This window comes from Macadamia integrifolia, chromosome 9, assembly GCF_013358625.1.
Source record: "Macadamia integrifolia cultivar HAES 741 chromosome 9, SCU_Mint_v3, whole genome shotgun sequence".
Lineage (NCBI taxonomy): Eukaryota > Viridiplantae > Streptophyta > Magnoliopsida > Proteales > Proteaceae > Macadamia > Macadamia integrifolia.
This window is the reverse complement of record NC_056565.1, coordinates 2,340,028-2,366,353: the sequence shown is the minus strand read 5'-3', so window position 1 is coordinate 2,366,353 and position 26,326 is coordinate 2,340,028. Positions and strand designations below refer to the sequence as shown.

The 26,326-nt window shown below is 36.7% G+C and overlaps 1 protein-coding gene across 3 annotated transcripts in view; it reads right to left on the bottom strand.

Moving 5' to 3' along the window:
• LOC122089170 (probable inactive serine/threonine-protein kinase scy1) overlaps nt 1–21,177 on the bottom strand; it is a 38,207-nt gene extending 17,030 nt beyond the window's left edge. For 2 of the 3 annotated variants that reach the window (XM_042658683.1, XM_042658684.1), the window contains exons 1-5: nt 20,897–21,177; nt 18,891–18,989; nt 8,039–8,190; nt 6,013–6,085; nt 3,994–4,113 (exon numbers count right to left, since the gene is read on the bottom strand). In XM_042658683.1, the coding sequence (XP_042514617.1) occupies nt 3,994–4,113; nt 6,013–6,085; nt 8,039–8,190; nt 18,891–18,989; nt 20,897–21,022 (570 nt within the window). In that variant the 5' untranslated portion in view covers nt 21,023–21,177. The remainder of the gene's footprint in view (nt 1–3,993; nt 4,114–6,012; nt 6,086–8,038; nt 8,191–18,890; nt 18,990–20,896) is intronic. The other variant, XM_042658685.1, reaches the window with a different exon arrangement.
• Between the last annotated feature and the right edge of the window lie 5,149 nt (nt 21,178–26,326).

Genomic DNA, 26,326 nt, shown 5'->3' with positions numbered 1-26,326 from the left:
CCCCCACCTTCTCCTGATGAGAAACTCTAGCCAAGCTTTTAAGTTAAAAAAGAAGAAAGAAAGAAGAAAGAAAGAAGAAGGACCAGAGAAACCAATGTAATAAGCAAATCAGGTCACAAGATGCACTAAAAAAATATGTAAGCGGATCTAGTAAAAAATTTAAGTGATTTCATCCCAAGTAAGCACAAGATTCTGACTCACAATAGCAGCTAGAAATTCTCCAATTTTCATTACTTTCAATGATGAGACTGCAGACCTGTTAGTCCTGTTAGCTAAGATGTCCAGATCTAATCTAATAAGAAATAAATATACCAAGAAATAGGTTTCCCTTTTTTTTTCTTTTCTTTACATCAAAAGCTTAAGAAAATTCAACTGAAAAAAAAAAAATATATATATATATATATCTTTAAGAAAAGAAAACAAGCCCTCTGAAACTTCAAGGGTCAAAAACACTATACAACAGAGAAGCGATTAAACCAAAAAAAAAAAAAAAAAAAAACTCCCTTCCGGTCTCCTGTATGAAACTATCACTGAACTTCCTTCTTTGCTTTCTAAGCCACCATTTATGCCGATTATAGACCAAGAAAAGTAACCAAGCATATAGACCATATCCAATGTAGTTTCAAACATATAGACCAAAAAAAGTAACCAAGCAGATATATGAGCACACAATTTCTTCCCTCTTCTGCTAAATATCTGGCCTATCCACCTCTACAGCAGATTAGAAAGGAAGTTATGGATCACCACATTAATAACTATTCCTGCAAGACTGCTTCCCCCGCTGCACATCAAAAGAAAAGGGGCAACTTCCTAGAATATGGCCAACAGTTACCCACCATCCAACTACATGAAAATTTATTAAGAAATGAGAGAAAGCAACCACTCAACAAAGCTCCACAGTAAAAAAATAAATAAATAAATAAGAATTCACACCACCCACCAATTGGAAAGTACAAACCCAACAGCCTCCACAATCTAGCCCCCGAACCAAAACAAACACCTCTACACTTGATGCAGGACAGCCAAGGAATTCAAATTCTAGAGCTGAACTACACTATGAATGCGGTGGGGAAAGGATGAGATTGATTAGGGATTGACAAATAGAAGAGAATTCGGAATAGAATTAGGTAAAGCTACTGCTTTGGGACTGCAAACAGTAACAAAGAATAGTAAATTAGAAGAACTTTTCATCCTCAGGGGGGGTGCACTGACAGTAAAATACAAAAGCTACTTAGGCACCGTTCGACAACATTCCATTTTTGCCGTTTCTGCCTTTTTTTGTTCCCAAAAACAGAATAACAACATAAAAAGCGTTTGATAAAGTTGTTCCGTTTCACCCGTTTCTAGAAACATAAATCAAAATTTATGCCTATTTACAATTCTAGAAACGACTTTGACAAAACAAGTCTCCCAAGTCGGACTTGTTTCATAGACTTGTTTTGTCGTTTCTAGAAACGAATTTGAGAGAAAAAAAAAGGATGTTGTGCCCGATAAATCTCTCAACTATTTAAACCTAAAAAGAGGCAACCGAACCCTCTCTCCTTTTTGGGCATCCGATGATACTATTGGGTTTTTTAGTGGCATTATGTCTGCAAAAAACGTTTCGAGAAACAGGTTTATCAAACAACAAAAAATCCGTTTTTGTTTTCGGAAACGTGAAAAGCCGTTTCTGCTGTTCTAGACAAGAAACAACAGAAACGTTTTCAAACAGTGCCTTAGCATTAATCCAACTACCTTATAGGACTAAACTACGGAAACATGAACCTAATCCTTAAAGCAAAAGGTAAACCCTAAAGGAAAAAAAAAAAAACAGACCGACATCTGGACTAGCACAAACTAAGGTCTACGCAATCATAGACCCAATACTCTAATAGCTATAAAATACTACAAACAAATCCCAAGAAGTAAATTACTAAGAAAACATAATAACACACCTATCTTTCCCTAACCTGGCTGATGGAAAGATGCTTGGTTTAGTTGTTTCTATGCCCCTTTGTCCAAAGGGAGGGATCTATTCTCGAATGGCTGACTCACCATAAAGCTGGCAGGGGGGCATGTCCTCTGGGAGGGATGAAAGAAGCAGAAATATTAGACTCAGCATGAGCTTGAAATTGAATTTACCAATGTCGGATAGGAATTGATAACGGGAGAGGACAGCCACAGCCCATCCGATAATCAAATCGAGACCACCCACCCCTATGGGGATTCCTCCTGCCACCGAAAGCTAGAAGCCAAGGGGGTCTATCCTATCCTCTATCCTAAGCGCGATGGACGAGTACTCGCGCAAGCGAAGATCAAACTCGAGTGAAAGTTCAACGAATCCGAGATAGAAACACCTAGATGGCATTAAATACTTGTGCAAGTAGATTGAGAGGTCATTCTACACCTTGTCCCCGAAGATGGGTAATATGTTTACATACAATGTTGCTCCAATCTGACCTAGCTGGCGAGCAATCCCAGTTGCTGATTCCCATTTCAAATTGTTCTCTAGACTTTATATCAATATGAGGTGATCCTAAAGTTATAATTATGCCTTTGTGCATGTGGTGCTAATATGCATAGTTCAAGGTCTCGACTGATACTGTCGAAATTTCACATTTCAAAGGCACCCCAGGACTCCAATACTATATAGTATGTGACTTTTAAAAGTCACAAGTTCAGACAGTTTGTCGACCAAAATTCCCACATTTCGACCAAAATGTGGGAAATTTCGAGTGGACCAATGGGTTCAACCCTTTCGATTGAACCAGCCTTTGTGAACCTTCTTAAATAGGAAACAAGTCTTCTTATTCCAAAATTTCAACCCTATCCTCATATTTCTTCTCAATGAAATGGGAAACTTGGAAAAACACTCAAAATTCTACCCTTGTGCCATCAGATCTTCAATCTAAGCTTGGATCTTGCACATTCATAACAAATCTTCCTGAGGAAGGGAGCTTGGACCAAAAAGGTAAGTCTAATCTTCCCCAAAAATCATTTTTTATAGAATATCCTTGGAAATATAGTCGAATGATGTAAATTTTTTATAAGTTAGTTAGAATGAACCGATCTACACATTCACAGTGTCTGATTTTTTTAAACTGTTTTTAAAATACAATTTACCTATAACATATATTTGAAAAAAAAATAGGGTAAATATTTGATGTTTGATGTTAAATTTAATATATGTTGAACACTATTGGCCGATCTACAGCGTGGTGGTTTTGGGTTTTTTTTTTTGAAAATTACTATTTGCTGAAATTATTTAAAAAATACAAATAATTATGATGACTACCAAAACATGTCATGGGACTCATATGTGGTGCATTCAGAAGAGCGTCTACGATATCTACAGTTGTACGCAACTCGTGGACTAGACAGCCTAGACACTCTACTTGGAATTGACTTTTGAGTGTTGAGTTTGTTGACTGTTAAGACGTGAGACTTGAGAGATAACTCACAATTATATAATATTATCATTTATTTTGGATCCTTTGCATTATGTTTTGTTTGTTTTAAACTTGTATTCGTGTATTTCACAATTATGTACCTATGTAGACTACATATAATGTAGTATAGTTTCAGTCAACAACTCAACGTACATTAACAAGCTTTGGTTCACACCATAAGTATGACTTTAGGTGTTTTTTCCATGAAATTAATTGTGTGAATGGGTTAGAAATGTCTAAAATAGGACGTACAAAAAAATCGGGCAAAGAAAAAACACATTTTGGGGGTCGAAACCAAAATTTCCACTAAACCAGGAAAAATTCCCAGCTTTCTCGAAATTTCCCAAAATTCAACCGAAATTTCGGCCTCCCCAAGGGTCGAAACCCGATATTTTGAACCTTGCTCATATGATAGCCAAGCTACAAAGTGGGTCTCGCAAAATCTCGGTGATGCCAAATAAAAATATATCCCCTGGCAGCCCTGATGATGTCGCCCTTGTAAACTTCAAGTCCACATCACAGGATATAACACAAGCAATGAACCAAATCTCAACATAAGAATTACCAGCATTGGACCAGTAGAAGCACTATTTCCATCAAATTCAGATAGCACATCAAAAGCATGCAGCTTCCAGTCCAAAGTTTGTGTCACGACAACACTGGCTAAGCACACATTACTGTGAACCTGTAACAACAGGAGCTAATCAGGGAATGGCTTCCAACAAAAGATTCAGAAACCAATTAACCAACACAAGCAGAATATAAGATACCAAGAAATTAATGGTATGAAGAACAAGGACAATATATAAGTTAGTGGAAGAAGCACATGAAAATTCAACAATCTGAAAATTCCAACACCAAACAAAGAAGTGGCAAGAATGCTTCTCATACAGTAGCAGGAGATAGCGCTGCAATTGATATCTGAAAGATTGCAAAGGACTAGCTCAAAGATCTTCTGGCACTCTATGCATAAAACCATACATGCGACAGACTCAAAAAACTTAAATATTACCAACCATTTCTTTCTTTCCTTCTTTTTCTTTCTTCTACTTCTCTTTCCCATTATGGAGTATTATCACAAATCAAACCCTGAACCCTTTTCCAACAAAAAGAACTCAGATCTAACAATGGTCCATACTCACGATAAATTCTACCAGCACCAGCATGCAACAACTAAACATAACATATGGACAAAATATAAATTTAATAGAGTATTTGTAAGGTTATGTTATTGGCTACCGCAGTGGTATACTTGTCATACTTCGCCGTAGAATAGTTTACTTGTCTTTTATTTGTTCTCTCTATGTTTACCGCACTTTACACAAGGGTAAACTTGATTCTTTTGTTTAACCTATTATATAAGTAGTGAGAGACTGCCGATAGCCATAAACTGTCTTCTCTTCCCCTTGTTCTTCTCTCCTGCCATTCTCACAATATCTTCTCCTCTTTCATTTCCTTTGCTTCTTCTTCTTTTTATTGATTTATTCTAAATTTCAAACTGCAACAGTATTAATTGTTTCTTGATCAAATACTAGTCCTGCATTGGAAAGAAACTAACCAATTACCAATGAGCTTTCAGGAAAGGGGGGGAGGCATATCAGGCTTTTAAATTTCTGTAATACAGAAAAACAATTTTGATAGGGATCCACCAAACAAAGAAAAAGAATAAGCCTTTTCTGATACATGCAGAAAAGACTGGCGGTAATAATGGGGAGAAAAGCTCTCCAAGAAAATCATCCAGTGATAATAAAGACGTGTGGTGTGCAAGGAACTTGAATGAGGTAATCCATAGTGTTCAAGGAGTCAAATGGGCAACTATGAGTAAAATCCAAAGATTTTCCCCGTGAGAATGAGCTGATTGATCTTTGCTTCCAAGGATAACGGATTAGTTGGTCCATGAATCAAGTTCTCCAATCCCTCACCATTTAGACAAGTTTTCAGCTTCCAGTGGATTTAGGTTAAGCACTTCTCTAATTCAGTTCAGGAATCCCTGATCAATGTGATTTCCTCCAGAAACCAACTGTACTTGGAGATCCAGCTACAGAAGACATCTCCTCGTAGTTTAAGAATATGTGATTTAAAAACCCAAAGTTTGTGAGAGGGGTAAAGTAATGGCACATCTCGAGTCTGGCAATCTATAAATTTCACTTCAAACTGAAAGCTTTAGATTATCAGAGTGAACAGAGAGCATTCTAAATGACAAAAACAAGGATATGAGACCCTTCAAAAATAATGATACACTGGGAACAATAATAAGCTGTGCATCTAGCATGACACTTCACTCTCATATCAGAAGCATTAGTAGCTTCTCGTACTAAAAAGAGCTGAGGTCATCGAGATTTCACAACAGCAGGATGTCTCTAACAGCCATTATTACTTCTCTGAAATATACAATTGACAAAAAAAATTCTTTCGTGTAAGAGAACATGAATCACTTCATGTCTTGCAACTAGAAAAAGAAAATGTAACTACATTTCCGATTATTATCCAAGCCAGGCATAAAGTATGCATGTTTTCCAATATTCAGAATATACATTACTGGACCAAGAACAGATGATAACGGGCTACAAGTAATAGTTCTCACAAGTTTGCAGTCATTGTTGAGAAAGCTCACAGCTTTCGCTATCTGGTGCAATCCCCATGCATAATATTCATCCCTGCCAGAAAAAATACCGCAAGCCACAAATATCAAAATATCGTTCACCAATTGTGTCCAATAAAAAGTTAAAGTATTTAAGACAAAATAATAAAAAAAGGGATTGAATTTCCTGTTCGTCTGCACAGCGTACACTAGCGCCTCCCTGTGTCTATCTATCTCCTCCCACAATAGGGAGCAGATGTGTCATTTCATAGGGAGGGAAGGAAGAGATAAGGAGACGCTAGCATATGATACACAGCCTGGCAGTGTTCTTTCTCCCTAAAAAACATGAAATTTTATAAAACACAACAAGAAGTCAGTCAGAAACCAATCAATTTGGATGACAAAGACAAATTCTGCTAAAATTATTATGAAAATCTACTACACATCACATAATTAAAAATGATCTGGCCGAATTTTTTGCTCATGCAATCTCTCAAGAGGAACCCATCCAATGGTAGTCCAGACCATTCTTTTGTCACTCATGAGTGAGCCCAAGCATTAGTCCAAATTTCAGATTTAAAGCTCCAGTTGCAACTCCTAAAGTTCCGTCACTTCTGAATCCAAGCTTCTGTTTATTTTCATTTCAGTTCTTTTCCTAGTCTCTATAGGTTTATTTCGTGTGTTTCTTTAGGTATATTAGATTCTAGTTGTTAGAATAAATAGGATCTTACAAATTCCATTTTTATAAATAAGGTCCAAAACAGGGTGCAGTGAGTTTATAACAATCTATCCTTACTCTGAGCTTCAATCCCCAATTCCATCTAGATTTCTTCATGAATGGTGCAAATTTTGGTCTCCCCCCCCCCCCCCCCCCACCCCCAAAAAAACCCAAACCCAAACCAAAACCAAAACCAAAACCAATCCCAGTCAAAGTTGAAGTTCAGATTTCAGCCACTCCTCAAAACAATGTTCTGTAATGTTCTTATTTCAATTCTTTCCAAACCCATTTACGTTAATTGGTGTTTTTCTTAGTGTGTTTTCAAGCCCATTTAAGTTTATTAGGTCTGAATTTAAGTTAGAATATGATTTTATAAATTCTTGGCCTATAAGTAAGGTCCAAAACAAGGCACAGAGACTCTACACAAAATCACGAGTCTAGCAATAGTAAAGTTCCAAGAAAGTGGTAGACCAAGGGCTGTTGTGCTAGGTTTGGCATAACAGCTTGTATATAATTGCTGATTGGCATTCCATTTGGTACTCAATTTTGGGGCATTGGTAGGTCCCACAGCCCATATCTACCAATAAAGTTTCAGCCAAATCCAGTTTTTGTACATGGTGAAAAAGAAGGTATTCTTGCTTTCATTACACAAGGATATGAGAGAAAAGACTTGGTGGGAGCCAGCAAGAGCTCTCATACTTCCCTTCATTTATTCTTCTTATTCTATATCTGAACATGGATGATGGCAACAAGCTGATGCCAAGCTCAGAAACTTTTTTTTTTCTTCTTTTCATTTTCCTTTATCGGCAACAGAAAGCAATATTATTAATTGAAAAGAAAAATGAAAGGGCAAATGTTTTATTAATAAAAGAGGAAAGTATAAATACATTTGACTATGGGATACATGGGAGTGGGGACGTGTAATAACCGAAACATCCCTAGATACATTTTTTGCTTTTGAAATTTGGATGGTTCACCCGGGGGTGATGTGATCATTTTCCCCTGGGAATAGAAAATAAGAAGAAGCAGAAACCATATATAACCAAAGCTGTTGAGTCAATGTCACCATATCTAAGGAGACACTAACACAGGAAATGCACACACAAACATAAAAAAAATGGAAAAGTTAAAGGCATCTACTTCCGTAATATTCATATAAAATCTTATATGCCCCTTAGTGTCAATGCCTTGAGTTATTGTTACCATATCTAAAACAAATTCCTAGGTCACTCCCCAGAAAATTGTTACCAACTTCAATGAAGCATAGAAACAATGCCAAGGAGTAGCCAAGCAATGGGGAGTTTTATATACCTCTGTGTACCTTCTAAACCCAATTCCTTTATCTTTTCTGAAAGTGGCACAACAGGCTCAGTTACAATGTAGATGGTAACTTTTGTAGCAGAACCATCAGAAGTTTCAACCTCAGTGCTGTGGAGGAAAGATAAAATATTTGGATGCCTGACCTGAAAAAAAAAAGCATACATGCAGCAACTTAAAACCACAATTAAACAAGGTTTTAAAAATTGTCAGCCTGGCCAAATATGATAAAAGAAGTTGTCAACTAGTACTATGAGTCGTTTTCAAGGTTAAGTGGCAAATGGCTTTGAGCATTCTTTTAAAAGTAGTGTGGCAAACGGCACAGGAAACCTGAACTCGCTGCTTGCCTAGTTGTGACTTTCAGCAAACCACATGGCTAATCTTGTCAATCAATCAGAGATACATCCAATTATTTTCTCCAAAGGGGGAAACAAATGACACTAGTTCTTTTTATTACATAAATATTATCAGGGAAGAGAAAGAAAAGTGAAAAAGAAAGGAGCCCCCTCACCCTCGATAAGGGGAAGAAGAACAGAAAAAGAAAGATAAACAAAGACAACAAACTACATCCTCACAAAGGAATGCAGTCCCAAATAAGTGGTCTAGGCCAGACTAATTTTTGCTTTGCTGAATCATCGGCTACATTGTTGCTGACATTGGCATCCATTGGAATGAAGTAATTGTTTGACAAGGGCAACTATATTGACATAAATTTTAAAGTTTTGGCACTAAAATGAGAAATAAGGGTCTAGGATAGCAAGTGTAGGAACAATATATGATTTGTCTTTGGTAAGGCCAGACGTAGAAGTCAAAGAGAGGGTTCTGAGAGAAGAGATCAAGGATTTCAAGTGCATTTATCAGTTGAGGGTGGGGGAAATAGGTCAGTTGATGAATTGAGCAAGAGTTTATGTAGGGAAGCAAGGTGTTTACACACAGGCAAAATAAAGTGAAGATGAAGAAGACGATCTAGCCAAAACACCTAGAACTAGAAGTATAAGACCTATGCAACACTTGCACAGGTAAGCTATCACATTTCCATGGAAAAATTTTCCATTCTCAAATTTTCATTACCTTTGGTATAAGAATCATATATATATATATATATATTAATATATATATAGTTGATGCAGTGACTTTGGACTGGCTAAATATGGAAGATAGATTATGAAAACCAAAGCCCAAGTAGTCCAACCTAAAAGCCCAAGGCACTTGGCTCAATACTAGACTCATATTTATGTATTATATATATATATATATATATGTATTGGGAGAAAGAACGCTACCCCGTTTGCATTCCCCATGCCCAGACACATGGGTTGGTGGAGGGGGACTCTGAAAAGGCACCCCACCCCCACCTCCACTTCCCCACGTGTCTAGGCATGGGGAACGCAAGCGGGTAGTGCTGTCTTTCCCATATACATTTATATAGTTGATGACTTGAGGCAGTGGTTTTAGATTGGTTAGACATGGACGATAGAGTGTGAAAATCAAAGCCCAAGTCACTGAGCTCAATACCGGGCCCATATAGGGACCAGAAAAGTTAGTTTCTCAATTTGGGTCCTACAAACTTTTTTTTTTTTTTGGATGAATAAAATATTAATTATGAAGAAGGGGGAAGGGGAATATGCAAGGCCCCAATGGGAAAAGAACGGAAAAAATATGGCATTCCAAATCTTATCAAAAGAATGGGAGTTGGAGGTCCATCGTCGAAGATTGTGTTCCATCTAGATGTGATTGATGTGGCGCAAAATGCAAGCTTTTTGGTGGTATCACAAACAGATTTCCAGCATATGTCATGTCAACTCAAATGCATATAATAAAATTTTATTTTTTTTGGATGAATAAAAAATATATTAAAGAAAATGAGCAAGAAGACAGCCAAAAGGCAGGAAACAAGCCAAATTAGCAACAAGCTATAGGCACCACACCATCCTCAAATGAAGCAAAGGAAAGAAAATACACAAACTAACAGGACATATCGCAAATTAAGTTTTCCATTCCTTGGAGCGAAAGTAGCACGGGGCAAATCTTATACGGTGGCTCCATCCAGTATAGATGGTATGACCATCAGATTCTTCTTATGGCATTTCCTATGAATCGTCAACATGTTGAATCAGCTCAGTATCCTTGAATTCCGACTCTTCCACTAGAGTGAGATCAATTGAAGAAGCTACATGCCAATCCGAAAAATGAAGAAATAGAAGACCTTCCTCAGAATCCGTCTCAATATCAGGATTCAAAAATGCTAAAGACTCCGAATGGTCCTCCGAAGAAGCTACTGATAAACTATTAATCTCGGAATTTAAGTTACACTCAGGGACTCTAGAGACAGACTTTTTCTTCTTCTTTTTCTTTTTCTTGTTCTTCTTTTGCTTCATCTTTTTGAAAGAGGATCGAACAAGGGAGGTAGGAATATTATCCACAAAATTCAGCTTAATAGGACTATCTTGTGTACTGTTATCCTCCTCACGTAACAAATCATTTGTATCCCTCTCCTCCTCACGTAACAATCATTTTCATGATTGTTGACTAAATTTTCCACATCAAATGCTAGAGACAAATTATCATCGACCAAAGAGGGGGGGAGAAATGACTCCAATAGTTGTAATAGCTCCAAATTCCTCACAAGCAACCTTATCAAGATTCAAGACCCATCTTATTATCAGAGGCAATTCTGTAATTTTACAAAATAGCTGCTTTAATAGGCATGGGGTCCAAGCTAGTCAGTCATAGGCTAGGTTTAACTTGTTAAAAGTTTCTTTTTTGTATTATTGAGTTTAGAAAGTGGAATTCTACTAGTTTCTACATCTTAGAAGTTATTACTGTAGTTATTTTGAGTTTTAATAAACATTTGTATCCTCCCTATGATTGGAATGAAAGAAGAATCTTGGTTAAAGACTGAGTGTGCATGAACTTCTTCCCCTTCTGCTCCTCACGGTTCACTCCCCACCCTCTGCAAATAACCATCGATTTTTCTACTATTTTTCTCTCCTTTCCTCTTCTCTCTTTCACTCCATCCTCTCTCTCTCTCTCTCTCTCTCTCTCTCTCTCTCTTGACTTCTCTCTCACTGTTGTTCTCTCTCATCCATAAAAAATTTACATTCCTCTTCAATCGATTCTATTTTCTTCTGGTATTTATCTTTCCTTCCAGTTCTCCAGTACAGGCGATTAATCCTGCAGATTTCAGCAATATATATCAACAGAAACAGGTTAGCTCATCTTTATATTTATTTTTCTCACTAATATTTCCCATTCCTTGCCTCTGTTTTTCAGTTACTACCTTTAATTCTCTTACAACTAATCATCTTGGAAACTCTCCAGTTTCCAACTTATTCATGCCCTGTTTCTCACCTCTTCTCACCAATATTTCATATATGAACTTCATACTTAATCCTGCCCTCTAGTTGTGTCTCAACCTGTTCTCTGTTACTGTCTGAATTTCATAACTATCGTTTATCTTTTAAATCTTAATTGTTTCTCTAATTTTTCTGGTTCAAGTTTATAGATATTTTCTTCTCTGTTTTCAATTTCAATCCTATTAATCCTCTGTTTTAAATATTTTCTTAGCCTGTCCAGCAGCTGTTAAGCCCTAAATTCTCAATTGGGAATTAGGGTTTTGGACGCTGCATTAATAGCAGACTTCCTTAACCCCCCAAGTAACAAGTTACTTCTGTCTTAAGTAACCATTTGTACCAGAGGAACTTCCCAAACATCAAACTTAAAATGGTAACAACTCAAACTAAAGCTGGCCGCACATGAAAACAAAAGAAGTCAAACAAAGCTGGACCAAACCCAGCAACTTAAACCATTTAAATTACCAAAAAAATACCCTCGACTCAAGATGCATAAAAACCTCAAAATTGCAACATGAAGGACTGATGCAGATAAGTCACTTCAATGGCTTATTTTATTGGAAATAAGCCTTGAGTTGGGTTATTTAGGTGTTGGGCCTGTGATCCCATGGTTTTCTTTGTTATAGGTCACTTTAATGGGCCTAAAATATGGGTAGAAAATAGGAAAACGGGATTTAATTCATTAGTTTAGTTAGAGTCTTGTTCTAAGTATATTTTCTTTGTTATTTCAGTTTTCTAGTCAGTTTAGGTTTTCCAGTTAGTTAAGGATTGGGTTAGGCCTTTCCCTTTTAGTGTTTGAGTCTGTTTTGAGACTTCTATATAAATTTGTAAGGGGCTACAACATTGTACACGAATTTGATTGAATAAAAGTTTATTTTTGTTGTCTACAATTTATTCCCTAAGAAAGGATGATCATCAGCTATCGGTGAGAAACCCAGGCTGAGATAGCCATTCCCCTCATTCTCTATTTTCTATTTTATTCATCTTATCTGTCCCTGAATTTGATTCTTATTGAATGTACTAAATATCCTACTGGGATTTGATCAATGGTGATTCGATCTTACATCAAGTAACAATACTTTGCTACTGGTTTTACTTGCTCCTCCTTGGGTTTGGGTTACTATACTGCATTCTAAAGTACATGTGTGTTTGTATCATACACGACTGAAGCAGAAACTCATTGTCCCTCTGCTTTATTAATAGGGTCACCATTACTTTTGATGAAAAAAGAACAGCCCAAATGGCATGCACAGCTTATTGAAGCTACAAAGAGAAAACAATTTAACGATTAATGCCCAAGGAAAAATATAGGGAAATTTTCTTGTACCACCCCTAAAAATCTCCATAATTTGGGGTGACCCCCCAAAAATGAAAATAATATCCACCGCACCCCTAATTTGTAACACCGTTAACTGAAGGCGGGAAATGACTATTTTACCCTTCTACTTAAATCCCAAGTTCCCAACCGCATGAGTTCTACTCCCGTAGCTAACTAAGCCAAACCTTTTTGTTTAAGCCGTCCTTTTCTATCTGTGCCAGGAATCTGTTACACACCATATCAGAAAACATCTTAGACAAGATAGCAATGGCAACAACTTTAGGTCAAGCTCGGTAGAGTTCTCCCTGCGAACAGAAAAAACGCATATGGGATAAAGCTTATGCGGATCGAAGTCATAATGGGAGAAATTTCATCAAAGTTCCTTCGAAAAAATCGTTAAAACGTTGTCAGAAGGTTTTTGCATCAGATTCTATTAGAGAAGATAAGAAGAACGCTCATGTGCTCGAGTTCCAGAAGAGTTTCGAAGATTCTATTGTTTCCAAGGATTCACAATCACTTCCAAGTAAACAAATGATTCGCAATCTCCAGAGGATCGTGGTGGAGGAAGATCGATCCTTCTATCAATGTAAGAAGAGCATTTTGTTTCCACCCAACCTTCAAAATCGTACTAGCCATGACCAAGGTTTAAAGTATCAGTCCGTATCGTATCGGTAAGGGCCGAAACAGATGTATCGGTCTGTATCGTACAGTATCGGTCACTATGTATCCGTATCGGCCCTTATCAATACGATATAGACCGATACGATACATGAAATTTTTAGAACCCTTTTGTATCGATACGTATCTTACGATACACACCGATCATAGTTAGTAAGTTCGGGGACAACAATAATACAGGAACAGATACGTACGGCAATTAAATGGATCATACGGTAATAATACGTTTCAAAAAATCTGGTACAATAAAACACGTACGGCAATGATTCGGTACATGTTTAATACGGTTGCTCTGTAAAAATCCGGGAGCAAAAATCCAAGAATAAAAATGATGGTTTGAAACTAAATTCTAATCTACCATGCTTTTATAGACACTAAAATCCAATCTGATTTTCCAATTTGAAATCATTTCCCATTATTTTGAATTTTCACATTTAACATTAATTAAATTTAACCCCTAAAAAAGGTATGGTAGAAAGAACTAAGAGGAGAATCAAACCTCATCTTGTCTCGTAACTTTTACATGTTCTCTTTTTCTTAGTATGAAAACAAGGTTCAAGAAGATGGAGAACAAGTGTTTGCAATCGTTCATCCCAGAGATGCGCTTGGATTTTCTTGAAATTTCCATGGGGGTACAATCTAAGACCGGTCACGGATCAATTTTAAGGCTCAAGCACCTCCTCCCTTCAACTCCTTTGATTTCTCAGATGCAGTATTGCAAGAACAGAGGGAGGAGAACACCTGTGTCATTTCCCTCTTTCTAATTCTTCATATTGTCCAACTGCAACTATGTTTGTAAATAATTTTCAGTCCAATTCAAATGGCGATTGTATGCTAAATTTCTTAGAAAGGTTTTCATTTCAACCGCTTTCAGAGAATCCCACCCTTGGCCATCTTTGTCCATGTGAGTCATCTCTTTTGAATCTTTCTTGCTTCTCGTTAAAAATTATTTGCATATCCAATCACCCTCGATTGGATTTTCAACTACCAATGGGAAAAGAATCGGAGAAGAGGAAGGGTTGATTGGGTTTTCAGCAATCAATGGGAAGAGAAATGGAGAAGAGAATGAGAGTAAGGGGTATTGATGTCTTACCTATCGCCCTCGATCACTGACCGCCGAGAATGGAGATGGAGAAGAGGTCACTGGGGCAAGGGTTCCTCCTTTTTTTGGTTTACTTAGATGAGGGAAGAAGAAGGGTTATAGTTTCGATTGATTAGGGTTCCTGATAAAAGATAAGGGTCAAGAATCGGGATTTGGCGCATTTGGGTTAATCTCTTTTTTTTTTTTTTTTTAACCCAAAAGTTTTATTGAGTATGTAACGCCGTATTATACTAGTATTATTCGTGTATAATACAGTTATCTTTAAAATCCGCGTATTAATCCGTTTTTTTGGATTGATATGCCAAATTATGAACTTTTCAATTAAACGTTTGGATATGCGTATTATACATGTATAATACGCGTATTTTATTATGGCACCAATACACCACCGATAAGTACCGATACTCTATGAAAAATTCAAAATCGAAGTAAAATGTACGTTTCGGTATGTATCAGTACGTATCAGTATGTATCGGTACATATCGGTTTGTATCGATATGTATCGGTACATATCGGTTTGTATCGATATGTATCGACCGATACACATCGATACGGGTCATAAAATGGCCAAAATGGGTAATTTTTCAGAAAAACACAATTTTTTTAGGTGTTTTTGTTCCAAAGTTGTTGCCAGCCATTTTTTTCTCTAACTAAAGTGGAAATCAAGGTTGGGAACAAGGATTTTATATTTATGGGACAGCTACAAACTTTGGATTCTTAGTACGATACTCTCAATTTACTGTTTATGCATAATACATGTTATATATAGCTTTTTTTAACTATTTTTGTATGCAAAAATGTATAAAAAAGTGTTTTCTATCAATTTATGTGCGTCTCTTTAGCGTATCTCCAATACGATACGATACCCTCCGATACGTATCTTAATTTTGGTCGACCGATACCGATACTTTAATCCTTGGCCATGACCCATGACTCTTCTTCCAGAGCAGAGACGCCTGATCATCCTAGCAATGACGCCCAAGATGGTGATCACAGCCAGGGCAGCATCAACAAGGCCTATTGATCCATGGCTCGAGTGGGTGCTAATGTAACTCTCCTGATTTGTAGTCATTGATGGCGTTTGTTGCTGCTGGGGTCCTATTGGCATTGACATTTTCACTAAAAACTAACCCAGAAAACCAAAGTAGTATTTCTTCTGCTACTTGAGTTGGAAGAGTTTTGGAGCTTTCATCTAAGAAAACATTGGAGAAGGTTTAGTGGATTGACGGTGCAAGAGGGAGGGAGAAGAACTAAACGAGAAAGTTGAGATTTTTGTACTTGGTTCTTCAAGAAAAACCAAAAGAGGAGGCAAGAGGGAAACTGGTTTTGAGGTTCTGCAAATTGGAAAATTTAAACTCGCAGTGAGTTACCACCGAAAACCCAGTTAAGATTTCCCTTAAGCTTAGGTAGTAAAGAGAGAGAGAGCAGGGAGGTTTAAAGGAATAAAAAACTTAAGTCTTTGATGAAGTTCTGCAAGTGGGAAAAACTAGATAAGACTGTAGATGATGCTTATAATCCACTCCAAAACCATAAATTCTGATTCTTTTGCATTCCCCCCTTCTTGACTGTAGAGTTAAAACTTCAAACTTCGAACATGGATGGATGAGACAAACGAGATTACGGAAAGGGTTTGGGTTTTCAGCTGTAAAAAGTTGCTCTTTCTGAAAAGCTATGATTACCCACCTCAATATTAGAGAGAGAGAGAGAGAGAGAGAGAGAGAGAAGGTAATGAAAAACTAAAATATTTGGTTATGTTGGATTCGGGGAGTTCAAAGTGCGTTCAGTGAATCAGCAGCTGAAAAGGCATACCCGAGCTACTTACTTCTTCCTCTTCCTTTTTTTCTTCGCAGGTAATCGGAGCAGAGCAATGGTAGTCGGAGCAGATTTCTAGTCAGAGCAGAGCAAAGGTTAAGGGTTGTCGAAGCAGATTTCACTTACTCTACTTTACTAATCAAGGTCAAGAACATAATGGTAAGTTTACATACCCATAAGGGTAGTTTGGCCATTTAAATAATATGAGATTAATGACACCATCACTTAATGACCTAATTCTAACGGAATGGATTTTTTAGAAATTTTCTAATGAAAGTGAGGGATATACGAGCTCTTATTTTCATTTTTGGGGGTCATCCCAAATTATGGAGATTTTTAGGGGTAGTACAGGAAAATTTCCCAAAAATATATTATGTTGCATTATTGATCACAATTTTTATTTGGGGGGGGGTGAATAAAAGATTCAGTACCAAAATAAGAGAAATATGGAGACTCGCCAAGAAAGGGGGAAAAGAGGGGGGAAAGAGAACAAGCAATACAACTTACAAGGCCCTGCTTTCACAGCCACCGAGGGAGGAGAGATGTGCCTGTAAAAAGGAGGGTAAAAGACCCCAAGAATCAATAATCAGCCTATTTCAAGGGGTGTCAGCACATTGGTAAGGGGCAACGGCAAGCTTGGTTCTGATATTAAAGATAATGGAGTCTCAAATCTAGGAGGGGACGAAGGCAAGCTTAGTTTTGATATTAAAGATAATGAGGTCTCAAATCTGCTAGAAGGTTCTCGACTTCTAGATTCATCCTATGAGGTTACACTCCAACCAAATGTAATAGAAGGCAGCTTCGAAAGCCAAGCACGTCCCAACAACATTTCTTGGCAAAGGATATGTCCACCTAGATCCAATCTCTCTCAAAGGGCAAAATTCTTCTTCTTCAATGGTAGCATTTAGCCCAAAGGCCTTTCCAAATCGAGGAAGAGAAGGGGCAATTGAAAAAGAGGTGTTCCACATATTCTAGGGCATTCCAACAAGGGCAACATAGAGGAAGGACTAGAATCTATCTTTGGAGAAGGAAAGATTGCATAGGAAGGCATCGACAAAAAACCCTTCAAACGGTGAAGTTGTAATGGGGGATATGTCTCTTGAACCACACCAGATTGCACTAGAATTTTACAAATTCGCGAGCCCTAATGAGATCTCAAGTTGTCTAGGCACTAAAAAGACTCATCAAGAAAGCAAACCAAATGACAATGTCACCTGTACCACTAGACCTTCAGGGAATGCTCGGAAGAACATTCCAAATGGTAGTCAAGGAGGAAAAGGGGGGTGGGACCTGGAAGGCCAACCATCAATTTGATATCATGTCCATCCCACCATATCCGAAGCAATATATAACTTTGTCGCCAATCGAGTTAAGAACTTTAATGCGGATTCATCACCAAAATGGGTTTGTTTTCTTAGGAATAAGCCTAAGGTTGGATTGTATGCATGTTAGGCCTTTGGTCCAAGGGTTTTTTAATGTAATAAGCCACTTTAATGGGCCTAAACCATGGGTGATAAGTATTCATCCGGGATAGTTACTACGGTTAGATGTTTTGGTCTAATAATGGTTTAGTTCATTAATTGAACCAACCATGGCGTCAATAAGTGTTTCGAAGTTACTTTTATCTTTTTTTACCTTTTTAAAAGGGAGAGAATCAACTCATTTTTGTAAGTGATGATGGGTGAGGACTTTCCACCTTTGGTAGTTGGTGGATGAAGACTTTCTCATTCCAACTTTAAGAGCTGAGGATTTTTTCATCTTTGATAGCTGGTAGGTGAAGACTTTCCTATTCCAACTTGAATAGGAGAAGACTTTTCCAACTTTGGTATTTGGAAGGTGAGGACTTTCCTACCACAACTTTAATAGATGAAAATTTTCTCTCTTATTAGGTGAAAGTCAAATAAATGTCCTTGTAATGTTTTGTTGCCTTGGTCTTATAAATAAGGATCAATTGTAAACATTCAAAGAACAATTCAAAATTTGAAAACAAAGTTTGCTTATACAAATCTCTTCTTGTGTTTGATCAAGAAATCTATAGTGTTTGATCAAGGTAGGTTGGTGTTTGATCCAGTCGATCCACCTTGCGATGTGAAGCCTGGGTGTTATTTTATTGTCTATTGTTCTATCATTTTCATCTTTCAACAATTTTCAACAAGATCTTATTCTCTCCAAATCTAGATTCTCTGAGAAAAGATCCTACGTTGGTACTGTTTTAAGCTTCCTCATTTACAGAATTACATCACAAGCCTGTCCATTTTCTTTGGTCTTCCGTCATAGAACAAAACAGACAATTCTAAGGCCCTCTTCACACAAGTAGTTGAGCAGGAGGCCTGGAAGGGCGATCCAGATGGAGATGGAGCTCAGATTGATGCACTGCAGTTGCAGGTACCGGTCCCATTGCCGGAGGAAAATGGGTTTCTGGCCAACCTGCTAAGGGCCTCCTTCAAGAACCCAGATCTTATCCTCTTCCACAGAGAATTTGCAAACAAAAAACCCATTGTCTAATAGGCAAGTACCCATTGAATAAGAGGATTCAATTATTAGTGACAAAATATTCCAATATACTAACCATATGGAGCTTACCGTGCGAAGACGCTTCACGCCATTGCGACCGGCTGCTAAATGTCCATCCTGGGAACTACTTCCCGAGAGAGAAAATATCGAAACCGGAGAACCATCATCCTGACAAATACACAGACCATTAGAAGTCAATCAACTGGCATTAAAATAGCACCAGTAATTTGTTTTTGAGTATCATGATTTAATACACAATTCATAATTAAACAGTGCAGTTGGATCAACAACTAACAATGATAACATACAAGAATACACAAAACAAGTTGCACCAACTACTGAGGCTTTGGGAGATCAAAACATAGAGCCAGTGAATGTAAGGGGAAACGATAATAAGGATTGAAGCATAAGCATCCAAGAAGCTTAAGCATATGGCTTTGTTATACTCCAAAGTCTAAGGAATCTGATTATTTAAGAAGGGAGCCAATTGTGATTTTTATTCTTTCAAATGTAGAGTTGTATCAGGTCATTTGGTGGTCAGTTATATAATTTGGGGGGGTCATCATTTTGCCAACTGGACAAGTCACTAGGTGGCAGGAAAGTCATTAAATGCAACCTGATTCTATTTGATTAAACTCGCTTGATGTCAAAATGTTTTTTAGAGGTCAATTTCTCTTCTAATCTGTTGTTGAATTAAAAGAAGAGTCAGTTTCGTTGATTTAGGAATTATGTTTAAAAAAAAAATTTACTGGAGCTACAGAGATCTAGTAGTAGGTTTTCAAATACTACTGTTTTGCTAACCTATCACCTTTTGAATTAAGAACTAATTTTTCTTGGGAGAATCAGATCACTTATCTTAAATTTGCATTGATCGAATGTCATTATTATGATTCAGTTTTATATCTAAATGTGGTGTGGGTTCCTCTTGATCAAGTTATGTAATTTCTTCCATCCCAACCCACACCTTGCTATCAGCATTAGACACCACATTCAAAATTCTCTTTCCCCCTTCAATCCTTTTCTATACCAACCCTAATTTTCATTGAAATTCATATTTGACCCCATATTCGCAAGATTAAGGTCAATAAATCTGACATGCAAAACTTCTCTCCATAGTTCTAACCTTGCATTAGCTCATTACTTAGTCTTGTCTATTCAATAACATATTTTGGTTTTTAATATGTTATTATTAATACATGTGTTGCTGTTCCAGGGTGAGCAAACTGGAGTTCTAGAGACCTTTGGGGTCAATGAAACAAGGACTAGCTACACATGGATGAGCTAAAAAACCAGCTATAAGCAAATGGAGGTTGAATGTGGCCTCAGGATTTTCAATTTAGTACCTAATTATTTCATTTCACTCTTCTAGTTCTAGCAACACAGGTATTGAAGAAGCCAAATGTGGACCAGTGGAAGTTTCGAGAAATTTTGTCAAATGCCACCCAATGTGTCGGCACAAAAGCCGTACCCAAGCTTCCTACAGAACGGACAAAAAAATCATCCTGCCCACAAGGTAAAAGCGTCACCAAGTCCACCAAATATTTGGGGAGATTGGTTTCTAAGCTTTTTTGGGTAAAATAAGAATCATATAGCTTATAGGTTTTGAAAGCCTAAATACACACCGAAACTTCCAATTAAGCTAACAAAAAAGGCTGCCCGCCACTAAAAGCATCACCAAATCCAACAGATCTTAAAATAGAACGGTTCCTGAGATTGTTTAGGAAGAACAATAAGCCTACAGCTTATAAGATTACTTAGGCTATAATGTGATGCAATTAAAACTTTTTTTCATAATCACAGTTCTCAATTTGTCGTGTCACCGTGAATTGTAGAATCAAAACCTTGACGAATCTCCAAGAAAATCAATAAATTCCAACAAACGATAATATATTTATAAATTATGCGGAAACCTCAGAACCAGACGAAACGCAATGATAACTACACAATTTGTCGGTTACAGGCGATCTCAAGTACGCCTTCCAATCACTAGTAAACCAAAAGCCGAAATTGAAACACGATATATGAGCTGAGATTGAAGAACATGAGAAGTGATTCGAAAAATCAGTTTTTCTTACCTTAGAGGTTCCATGATAGTGAGTCCAGGAGCCCCAAGCAGATGAATATGGCTCTCCGATGTTGTAAGGTAGATCTTTCGGTCCCGTTCCAGATCCGGCGACGACGCCTTTTAAGAATTTAAACATTTTCTTTCCTTCGAACGATCACAGGAACTCACGACGAGATCTACAGAGGAAGAGGAGGGTAAGATCCTTATTCGATCTGTGAACACTCAGCGATGTGGAATAAAGGAATGAATTGCTTCGTAAGTTCAGAATTGGAACGAAATAATTGGATTGCTTTGGCGTTTCGCGAACTATGGTTTTATTGTGGTCTTTAGGTTTTCAACGGTGTTGATTTTCTCTTACTTTTTAATTGATTGGATTTTTATTTTTTATTTTTTATTTTTTTTTAAAAGGAGAAAAACTCTCTTTTTCTTTTTTTGCTTTGCCCAAAAAAAAAAATTTGTTTTTGTGAAATTTTGCTGTATAACCTTACAAGCCAATTTTACAATCTTCCACAAGATAGAAGTATTATCAAGGTCTATGAAGTTTGTCCATAAAGGGGAAGAAAGCCACTCAGCTATACTTTATTTGTGATATAACTTGTAAAACGGTAAGTGGTAATAGAGAATAAGAAAAATATCAAGGTGATGTAAATATTCTTGATACATAATACTAACTTTTTTCTTTATCAAAAAAAAAAAAAGTTACAAGTCAAATTCTTCAAACAAAATCATTTCAGATGGAGGAGAGAAGCAAAAATTGGCTACCTCGATAGAGGTATACTGATCTAAATATCAAGGACAATAGGGTTCGATCTCACTGTCACCACAAGACTAAATTAGTGTCCATGTTATCTTTGACCGTGTGATAAGTTTTTGGCCAAAAAGTAGGACATGATGTGGCATTCACCCATTGTGGTTAAGAACTAGAAAATTAAAGAAGAGATTACATACAAGGCGATCCATACACTAGAGTTTAGCTTCAAAACTAGACAGGTAATTTTGAAGGATTGAGTTCATTGTCAAGCTATGAATCGTACGCTAGTGCCTCTCTCTCTCTCTCTCTCTCTCTCTCTCTCTCTCTCAATAGGGGCAAATATATCATTTTATTTGAGAAAAGACATAAACAAACACAAATAAATACTAGCATACACTACGAAACATGGCAGCGTTCTGTCTCTACCTTCAATCTACCTCCTTTGTATACTCCAACAATGAGGATAATTACATAAGCTTTTTAATAATATGAAAATATGCTCATCACTTGATCTATGATACAGGCTTTAAGCTCATTCTCTTTGATAATTCATTAATTATCATTGTAGATAAAGGCTTTGTAAACGTTTCTGTGGGGAGGTGTTTCACCTTCTCTGATTTTGCTTAATAAAGTGTTTGTTTCTGATAAAAAAAAAAAAAAGGCTTTGTAAACATATCAGAAAGGCTGCTTTATGGTTTTATGAAGTTAATAACTATTGTTCATTCACTTATATATTGTCTTACGAGATTGTGTCATAAGCGCATATGTCTTATCTTTCCATTGTATGCTTTGCTTTTGGTTTTAGCAATTGCAACCTAATTATCATAATGAATACATATAGAAGGAAATGGTTTTTTTCCATAATGGTATACCTATGATCAAGTTCCTTGGCCATTCAATTTCAATTCCTTATTTTTTTCAAAGCAATGAATTATGCTTCAATAGTGGATCATGTCCCACAGGATTGTTTTATTATTGATTTTCAAGAAATTGTTGCACCTCCTAAAATGAATACAAATCCACTTGTTGCTAATGATTTATTTGTATCTAATATCCAATTGGCATCACAATAGTCTTCCAAAACAGCTAGATTTCCATTATAATGTATATCATAACTCATTGTCCCCTTTAAGTATCTTAATATACGTTCAATTGTTTGCCAGTGTTATTTACTTGGGTTATGAGTATATTGAGTCAACTTTTCAACTGCTAAGGCTATATCAGGTCTAATATAGTTCATTAGATATGAGAGTAAACCAATGATTTTGGAGTATTTATTTTGTAAAACTGGTTCACCCAAATTCTTTTGTAAATGACATCCAATTTTCAAAGATGTTTTAATAGGTGTTATTTCAAAATCACTTTTTTTTTTTATAAGTAGACTTTCTACATAGTGGGCCTAAGATAAAATTATCTCATTATTCTTTTTTATGATTTTTATACCAAGAATCACATCTGCCTCGCCCATGTCTTTAGTATTAAAATTAGACATCAAGAGTTTTTTTAATCTGTTTTACAATGTCTAAATTTGTCCATAAAATTAACATATCATCTACATATAGAATTATAAACACACCTTTATCTAGATGAAATTTACTGTATAAGAATCTATCAACTTCATTTACATGAGACCCATTTGAGATAAGTACATTATCAAGCTTTTTATGCCATTGTTTTGGGGTTTGCTTCAGTCCATATAAAGACTTCATCAGTTTACAAACTTTTTGTTCCTGTCCTGATACATACATCATTCTGGTTGTTTGATATAAATTTCTTCCTCTGAATCTTCATTTAGGAAAGTAGTTTTTACATCCATTTAATGTATAACTAAATTATATATGAAAACCACAACTACCATAGTTCTTATAGTTGTTATTTTAGCCACATGAGCAAAAGTATCAAAATAGTCATAATTTTTCTTTTGTTTAACACATTTGACTACATGTCTAGCTTTATATTTGTCAAGAGTTCCATCGGGTTTTAATTTATTTTGAAATATCCACTTAGTATTTAACACTTTAGAATGTTGTGGTAAATCAACCAATTCCCAAGTATGATTTGCTATTATTGAATCTAGTTTACTCTTGATTGCTTCTTTTCAGAAAATAGTATCTAGGGATATAACGACTTCTTTATATGATAAATGATCTTTGTCAATAATATAGCCAAGCTAATCATCTCATAGATATTTAGCCTTCTTTTGTCTTTTACTTCTTCCTAATTGATTTTCAGTAAAATTTCGAGGTAAAATACTATCATCATTTGATATTCCACTATTCAAATCAAAATTATTAGAACCAACTTGATTATCAATTAAAGTAGATTTAAAGGGAAAAATATTCTCAAAAAATTATGCATCTCTGGATTCTATGATATCATATTCTTCTAACACACCTTTTACTGTTTTAATAACTAAAAACCGGTATGCAAAACTATGTACAACATAGCCAATAAAAATACAATCAATTGTTTTAGGCCCTAATTTTCTCTTTTTAGGTTATGGTATTGCAATATTTGCCAAACAACCCCATATCCTTAAATATTTGAGATTTGATTTTCTCTTAAACCATAACTTATATGATAATAAACCAGTATTTTTATAAGGTATTCTATTTGAAATATAACAAGCAGTTTGAATGGCTTCTCCCCAAATGTCATAAGGTAACCCTGGATTTATTAGTAAAAAGTTCATAATTTCATTTAGAGTTTTGTTTTTCCTTTCAGCCACTCCATTAGATTATGGTTGATAAGGGATTGTAGTTTCATGTATTATTATACCATTTTCTTTACAAAATTTGGTGAGACTATAATATTTAGAACTAAGTTTTTTTATTTTTATTCCTAACTGATTTCCCACCTCAGTTTTAAAGATTATAAAAGCATTTCCTGCTTCATCTTTAGTTTGAAGTAATTAAATTATAGTAAAGCTGGAATAATCATCAATGAAGGTTACTACATATTTCTTACCACCTCTAGATTCAGTAGATCTAAAGTCACATAAGTCACTATGTATTAAATCAAGACGTTCACTATGTCTTTCAACTGATCTATGAGGTTTTTTAGTGAACTTTGCTTCAACAAAAATAGGACATTTGTGTAAAGGTTTTTGAAAATTGGAATTAACTAAATGAATTTTAGACATTTTTGAAATGTAAGCAAAATTGCAATGACCTAATCTATCATGCCATGTATTATAAGAGTCAAAAAAATAAACCGAAGAACTATTAGGATTTTCATTCATAATTTCAAAAATACTGATTACAAAGAGACCCTAATTGAGGTAAACTTTTCCAATAAAAACATCATTATTAAGAATAACAACTTTGTTAGAATCAAATGGCATCTTCATTTTTGTGTTGATAAGAAGTGGACTAGAAACTAAGTTGCGGCGAAATTCTGGATCATGGAGCACATTGTTCAGGATGAGTTTCTTCTCTGGAGTGAGCCTTAAGTTTATGAGTTGCCCATATAGACTTTATGTAATACCCTACTTCTTAAACCCGGTCTGATTACACGGTTGACCCAGTTTAACCATGCAGGACCCAAACCGGAGAGAATTAGAGCGGGTTCCTTATGGACTATGATGGCAAGGGTGACCTTAAACACCGGCTGGCCCGACAAGTCCGAGCCAGTGCCAAAAGAGATGGGAATACCCAAGCCGTGCATATGCACCTATCATAAGGCCATGTACGGATAAAGCAGGTATGTAGCCGTATATTAAAGTACATACGTATATTACATCGTATACCAAGAGTGAGGTTCGCGATGAGGGCCGAATTCTGTCAAAATCCTAAGTTTTGGCCCTCAGGTGGGCGCATCCACCCACCTGAGTGACCCACCCATGTGAATTACTTAGTTATTTAAGAAGTATATATAGCATTTATGCATTTCTTTTCTTTTCTCATTTATGACACTCGTACGTTGGTGAGAAGAGTAGAGAGGAGAGAGAAAAGAAAAGGGAAGAAGAAAAGAAGAGAAGGAAGAGGAAGAAGAGATGGATTTCAGCGGCGCCGAGGCTTGATCTTCCCATTCCGACGCCGGAAGAGTGATCTCCAACACTAGATCTACGTTTAGAGGTGAGCAAAGGTTGGGTTCCTTAAATTTTCACCATACCCAAGTAAAACCCTTGATTTAGGTAAGGATTCTCGAGATCTTGTAAATCCCCTTTGAAATGATGAATCTAAGGTTTAATAGATGATTTATGTGTTGATCTTGAAGGATTTGAAGAAGCATTTACAAGGTTGGAGAAGCATTGTTGATTTGAAGTGATTTTAAGGTTTTAAAGGTGTTCTTGAGCAAAGAAGGTAAGATGGCTTCCCATCCCTTAAATCTAACCTAGATCTAGGTTAGAACCATCCGATAAGACCTTGAATGTGTGAAGAATGGGTTTGGAAAAGCCCCATTTGAATCCCCAAAGATCGGGAGAAGTTGGGATGAAACAGCAGGTTTCCTACCAAGATCGGTGGGCCATCTGGCCCGCCTGTGGGCACCCGCCTGAGAGGGCAGGGCCCTCGGGACCAACTAGCGGGCCAGACCGACGGGCCAACCGATGGGCCACCCTGCTCGCCGGTCTTAGCAGACCCTCTAGCCCAATCGACGGGCCAACCGGTGGGCCAACCTACCCGTCGGTCCAAACCGGTGGGTCAGACAGGTGGGCTGTCTGACCCACCTAAGAGGCTCCGAATGTGA